The sequence below is a fragment of the Papilio xuthus genome, unplaced genomic scaffold, assembly GCF_000836235.2.
Source record: "Papilio xuthus unplaced genomic scaffold, Pxut_1.1 DF828952.1, whole genome shotgun sequence".
Taxonomy (NCBI): Eukaryota; Metazoa; Arthropoda; class Insecta; order Lepidoptera; family Papilionidae; genus Papilio; species Papilio xuthus.
Genome location: NW_013529697.1, coordinates 6893156 through 6900415, shown reverse-complemented (window position 1 = coordinate 6900415; position 7260 = coordinate 6893156). Strand labels below are relative to the sequence as shown.

Sequence of the window (7260 nt, the reverse complement as noted above, 5' to 3'; positions counted from 1 at the left end):
TTTCGTTTAATAAATTTAAGAAGTTAGATATCTCAAATTATCTTATAGTTTTATATTGTAATTGTTAAAAAATGACATCTAAAATAAGCTTAAAATAATGATGATTCAATAAACAAAAATGTCGTAAACACAAAATTCAACGTAACCACAGAGTTAACAAGGAAAACAGATAAAGTTTTAAAGTTCAAACACACAATTTTTTTCCTCAATTATTATATTAAATTAGCAACATCATGCACATATATTAAACGTAGGCATTTGTTAATTATTATAACAATATTTTAATATATATCATGTTTATTATAACATAAAACATGCCAAACGTATTGCAATTAAGACAATTACGTACAAAACGTTATGTACAAAACAAAAACAAAACAACATATCGAAAAAAATCACTGCATAAAAAATAAATTTATTCACTAATACTACTGCATTTAGCAAACAGTAAGTAAACACACAAGTTAGTTAATTCAGAATGAAGTATGTTTGACATACATCGATTTCAATTAAAGCCTAATGTCGAAGACCTAATCAAGCGATCGCCAACTCTACGTCATTGCAAACAGAAATCAAACCAAGCCTTTCCAAGCCTACTAGTGCAATAAATGACGAACACAAAACTGCTTATCAAGATTTGTCCTTTAAAAAAGACTCTGTAGTTCTATTACAAATATTTAAAGGCACTTTCATGATCGTCATCTATTACAAAAGTGTGAACCATAGACAAATCATTCCTGGTATATGAATAGCAACACACGTTCGATTTTATTTTTGTTTACCTGTGATGTTAGTCTTCCCGAGAAGACCTGAAGTGTGAAAAAGTTTCATCGTTAATTATCAGGATTTTTTTTTTATTTCTCAATAACGTATTAAAGTCCAACCTGAAATAGGAAAGTTTGCGGACAAAAAGGATCAACATGGTTTTTCCCCTCTCACGGCTTAAGTTACATTTTGGGGTTGCTCCATTCCAATTAGAGATTTGGACGGGTCTGGCAATTAGAGTGGAATTTATGGAGCTTAATTGTCTTCGTGGAGGGCGTATTTTAGAGAAGGGATAATTGTGGAAAAAACGTCAATCTATCCGCCGGATTGATACTCATGTATGGAAATTTCTGAGCCTTGGTATGATTATTTATTTTGAATCCGCTCCAGAAATATTATCATCGTTTTCATTCCGTGGTCAATATTTTTTTTTATTGTAAAATATGTTTGAAAGAAAATAATTGCTTGTTTATTCAAAATGTATTACTTGTTTAAAAGCCTAATTACCACGAGGGCCTTATTAACAAAACCCATTATCGTGCCTTAGAAAATTAAAAATAATCACAAAAAAAATTTGCTATGTTAGAGTGAGAACAATTCGGAATTTTTCACTTTTAATATTTTATAACCAACAAATCTAATTTATTGTTACTGGCAACATTAAATATAAAGGCACACTTACACAACTGCGGCGGCGCGGGCTGTGGCGCGGCGGCGGGCGCAATTGGCGCCGCCTGCGTCACCACCGGCTGCGTCATGGCAGCCAGCGCGGCTAGGTTCTGCACCGACACGGGCGCCAGAAGACCTCCTAGCTGCTCGCCCACACCGCCCACGCCGCCTACACCGCCCACTGTGCCCCCGCTCAGCCCTGCGCCATTGAAACCGATATCCTGATAGTTAACACCTACGAGGAACAGGATGGTAGCGTCAGCAAACAAAACAAAACAAGCGTCAACAAAAAAGTTTCAAATAATAAGTCACAAGTTGCCTAAAGGTGAATAAAAAGCAAATGCAAAGCAGAAATCTAATTCTACATCAATTTAATACTGGCCTAAAAACTATAATTTCAATAATTAACTTTGACAAGCACTACTAAAAAAGGAGGACCAGGATGTGTGTCAGATTATTTGCAATAAGACCAGGTCAGGCTAAATAAGCGTTTAAACAATAAAATACTATCAGACCTGAACTACTACTACTTACTCGGAAAACCAAACAATGTCTATAATATTAGAATTTGGAATAGATTCAGTTGTACAATTGCTACAATTTACGTATTGCACTGCGGCCCTAGTTGTCATTAAGGTTAATTATCCAGTAAGGGCAAATCGTTTAATTAGTCCCGCAGTGGCATGGCCTTACTAATAATAGAACTCTTTTTATCATAAACTGTGTTAATTCATAAATATTGTCAACAAAGATTTAGTACGATATGATGATCTTTAAAAATACCCAAAAAAACAAGCATTTTACCCTCTTCACAAAAATTTACATAACTGGGATCTACGGTAAACTTCCATTGTGATTTGTCTGCTTTTACTAAGCTGAAATTTTTTTATTGAGAAAACGCCCAGTTAGTAGCAGTTTTATTAACCTTGTAGCAGCGTGGAGCCCTGACCCTGCAACAACTGTTGCTGCAAACCAACTGCCTGCAGTTGCTGCAGCAGCTGCAGTTGTGTGGCGGGTGACAGCGCCGCTTCAGACGCGAGGTACGCCGCGGGGCTGACCGGCGTCGTTAGACTCCACAGGCTCGCCTGCATTGCGTGTAATTTCTTTTGTTCTTTCTCCTTCTGCGTATCCGCAAACTTGACGACCAGCGGCGCTGAACAACCCTCCATCGTCTGACTGTGGTGCAGAGCCTGGAAACATTATTGTCAAAATATTAAGAAAAGGGACTAAATGAGCAGATGGTCAGTAAAGATTCGATGTCTATGGACATCCGTGCTACAGGAGTAACGAACAAAGCTAAATGCCTTTTAGTGGGGAGAGGAGAATAATGCAAAACAACGTAAAATATAATTTATGTTTAAGTATATATAATTTCTAGTAAACAGACAATTTTTATAATTCAATAGTTAATAGTCGAAGGTCACAATGAAGAATTATTACGAGTTGTTATTAATTTTATAACACAGTATTAATTGTGTAGTTATTCGAATCAATAAGCGGCCGATGTAGCAAAATTTTGCTGGATAGTGCAAAAATGTATATAATTAATTTAATACCGCGGAATTTAATAAATCTTAATTCGCATTCACCACGTGCCGGGGAATTAATTATCGAATGAAAATATATGATATTCCATTAATTAGCACGACGAACTTATAGGGTTTTATCGATGAGTTCATTTTATTTATTCATAGGAATAAACTACAAAATCGAAATAAAAAAATAACCTTATCTTTTTATTTACGACCTCTATTATATTTTTCAAGCAAACGCGAATCAATTAAAATGTACTTTACGTAAATCGTTTCTTATTCAAAATTGTATCGTTTTTACGTTAAGAATATATTATTAGCTTAACTTTGTGCTGTAGAGATTATAACTTAGACGCACTTAGGTTTAAGGTTAGAAAAGATTTTTTATTGTGTACACTCTTCAAGAAATAATAAACGAATTCTTGAGCTTGAGCTACGTATATTAATTTAGACTACTTTAAATGTGAGATTTCAATCTGTACGTGAGAGATTTCAATGTCTTTTGCGGAACAATTATCTCTCAGTCGTGGGGCGACAGCGACAGCCGACACAAGAATAGATCGAGCCACGTTGTTTGTGGAAACTAAACACATAAAAGTATTTATTGAATTTAGTCAACATCGAAGAGATTCTTTATTTAAACTTACTGTTTATCTAAAATTTAAAACGTTTATTCCACTGTTACTCACTTTTGCGTAACCAATGATTGTCCGTGATTGTTTTTAGATTTCTAAAATATGCAAATTTTGCATCACAATTAAATGTAATTTGTTTTTAAAACAATTATAACTGTCCCGAAAAAAGTGCTATGGTAATAATTTTCAATTTGTCTACTTTGCGAAATTGAATTCGAACACACTAACGTATCAAATATGTAAAGACAAAAATGTTGACGACTGTGCACAGTATATAATGTTATTTTTATTTTATGCTTTTTTCTTACCTTATATCGTTACCCTCTCAAGCCATATAAACTATGAAATAGCATTTAGGTGTTAGTTTAGAGAACAAGAGTGTCAAAGTGCACAGCCACGCTCAGATTAAGTCTAAAGTACTCACAAGTTTACTTCTCATAAAAACTCGAAAAATTGAGTATATTAGAGTAGTAGAGTACTCGTTCGTTAATGATGGGGATGACGTCATACCTTGATAGCTGCGATGGCAGCCTGCTTGGAGACGAAGGTGACGAATGCGCAGCCCTTGCTCTGGCCTTGTGCGTCGCGCAGCACTGTGCACTCCTCGATCGCGCCGTGCCCCGCGAACAGCGCCCTCACGTCATTTTCGGATAACTTCTTATTTAACATGCCTACGAAGAGTTTGCGTTCTGCGGACAAAGAGATGGCGTTATTACAAAGTTTGTCAATAATTTTGATAATATTTTTGATTGTATTAATCGAATCCATTGAGGTTAAATCATCTTCCACGTCGACTAACTACTCTGCGTTTTTCTTTATTATTATTAAATGGTTAGCTGTAATCACTATACATAATTATGTACTTGTTTTATTCGAATTTGAAATTTATAAGACATTGTAATTTATATCCATATTCAATCCTAACATTTGCAATACACAAATCGAAGGTAGACGGCTGCAGTGGGGACCATCTCCCCCTTAAGGCTGACGCGTTCGTTGTACTTAACACGTCTTAGCGTGTGATCCTGAGAAATGGAGACATTGCGACAGGGATCAGACGCGCTAAGTGTGAATTTACGACCTCTCTCATTGTATTGCGGATCATATGTACTACGAAATATTGACAATTTGTACCGCATTTATTATACAAATTTAAGGGTTTACGTACCTTACGTTTTTAAGTCAGTTTTAAATGACGTAATTATGGAATAAATAGCTAAAATTCAGCTTCAAGGCATAAAGAGTCAAAGTTCCATTGAGATTTAATAGTTTTAATAAAACTTAACAAAGTTCAAGCCTTCCGAATCCGCAACAATACCAGGTCGTAATAAATTCGTAAGTATCCGACATAAAACAGTTTAATTCCGATTAACGTAATGACTAAACATTCACAAATGAATACAAACTGCCATTGAGACGGTCGCTCGAGCAATAAAGACCACGGCAACTACTAATTACAATATTTAAAGTGTGTCCTCACTTAAACACGGAGCGTAATCAGTTTAAATGCACAAGTAATTGTGTGCTTAGCGCAAACAGCGCTTTAAAATGTTAATACCTCGACTGCGCCATTGGGCCGGTAAAGGTATCCTTCGTTAAACAATTTACATAACCTTCCGAATGAGCAATAGTGGGGGGAAAGGGGTGCACCCCCTCAGCGTCTCTTTGTAACGGGAAGGGTGAACTGTTTCAGGGTAGAAGAAGCGACAATTTATTTATAATTATATCCTGTCATCGTGACGTTTTGCGCGCATTCGCAAACGTCACCGGCTCGTTGACAGATGATGAATGACATTTGGTTGTGTCGAGTGGATGAAATGTCAAGTAGACGGCGCGATGTAATTGAAGAGAGAAATATTATGTTTGGTTTTAGCTGGCATATTACAAGAGTTTAATATTTATTTTGTGATAAAAAAGTCATTATTTAACTTTGAATAATTATTAATAAAGCCTTTGACAGTTTAGTTTTCTAAATTACGACAGTTTTAAGAAAGAAAACATTGAGCACGACTTGACATTACGAAAGCTGGACTGTTATTGAATAGGTCTGATATACGGCGTCGTTTAGGCGCGTTTGAAGTGCGTTTTCTTGTACGTAAAAGGCGACAGATCGTAACAGCCAAGTTATGTGTCGAATGTCGTATAGTCTGAGGTACTGTGGCCAGCTTTCATAATAAACATGACTTTCAGTGGTTTTAGCTATCCATTTGTACAAATATCTCTTGACATAAAATTTATCTAGAATTAAACTAAATAATATACGTGATTATAAGAAGCGTCGGTGGCACAAGGGTCAAGCACTTGACTTGCAATCAGCAGATCCTGGGTTCGAATCCCGCCATGTACCAATGTGTTTTTCGATTTCCGATTTACATATGTACATATATCCGACGTTCTCACCGTGTAGGAAACATCGTGATGTTACCTGCACATATCTGAGAAGAAATTCTCAAATATATGTGAAGTCAACCAACCCGCACTTGGCCAGTGTGGTTGACTATGGCCTAGTCCCCTAAGTTAGGGGTAGGCTCCGAGCCCCTCGGTGGGGACGTATAGTGAGCTGATGATGATGAATATAAGTCATAATGTAGTACAAATACATTTTGTTATGTTTCTTTACGATTATTAAGACAATATAGAAGTAAAGAAATATATAGTTAAAGCGTACTTTATTCATCAAACTTTGCTGCCCAAATAAAATTTCTATCTTCTACTCCAAACGTGGATTTTAAAATGAATTTAATTATGAAAACCAGCTCAATATTGAAAATTATTAAAGGTAAACAAGCAAGCGGTTTATCAAACAAAAGCAAAGGAATAATAGATTTAGAAGATGCAATTAAAACTAGTAAATTAAATTAGAACGTCTAAGAGACAATAATAAATTAAAGTTAGGATCTTTAAAGAGTTGAGACAAACAAAGTCACATTGTCCTGAGGACTGGGGACTGAGTACAACGATCTTCGGAGGGCGGTGAGCCTGACCCCGGCTTGCCAGACTGTCCCAGAGGCGCGTAGGCGGTTTGAAATGTGACCTTAAATATTCGTGCTTCGAACGTACCAAAGTTGGGCTATTTTCATTTAGAAAGCAATTCGATGTGCGATTCTAAAAACATTTTATGCTTTGCAAATGTATTGTTCTTGGTGGTGAATATTTTTCTTTTTTTGCTATATTGAATTAGAGTTTTGTATTTCGCCAGTATGTAGGTCTATTCACCAGTGACATTTAGCTTCAACGGGTTGATAATTTTTTTATAGAGTTAGATGTTATGCGAATTTAATAATACTGTTTTTCAACTTTTTTATTTAAAAACCATTACTTTGGTTTTAAAATTAAATACAGCAGTCATAACCTAATGTGATAGATAATTATTTTTTTCCTGGAAAATTAAATAGTACACAGAAAATTTACATATTTAAACGATTGTAAATCTTTATAAATACGGCAAACAGTATTTAATGTAACATCTCAAACGACTTGACAACTACTTAACAAGTTTGCGATCAGTTTGAGTTCCGAAGTACAGTCGCGCCCTTGCAATCTAATGTGGCCAACTCAAACAACGACATTACGACGCTAGTCAATATGGAAGTTGAGTACAGATCAGTAATCAAGTGTTATGTTACAGAGTTTGTGTGTTTGATTTTCTTTACGATACT

General features: G+C 35.6%; 1 protein-coding gene across 8 annotated transcripts in view; it reads right to left on the bottom strand.

The window, feature by feature from the left end:
• LOC106125466 (CUGBP Elav-like family member 1) overlaps positions 1 to 7260 on the bottom strand; it is a 257820-nt gene that overhangs the window by 5309 nt on the left and 245251 nt on the right. For 6 of the 8 annotated variants that reach the window (XM_013322725.1, XM_013322741.1, XM_013322683.1 and 3 more), the window contains 4 exons: positions 4112 to 4290; positions 2360 to 2624; positions 1448 to 1669; positions 783 to 809 (listed from right to left, as the gene is read on the bottom strand). In XM_013322725.1, coding sequence (XP_013178179.1) covers positions 783 to 809; positions 1448 to 1669; positions 2360 to 2624; positions 4112 to 4290 — 693 coding nt within the window. The remainder of the gene's footprint in view (positions 1 to 782; positions 810 to 1447; positions 1670 to 2359; positions 2625 to 4111; positions 4291 to 7260) is intronic. The other 2 variants (XM_013322717.1, XM_013322709.1) reach the window with 2 other exon arrangements.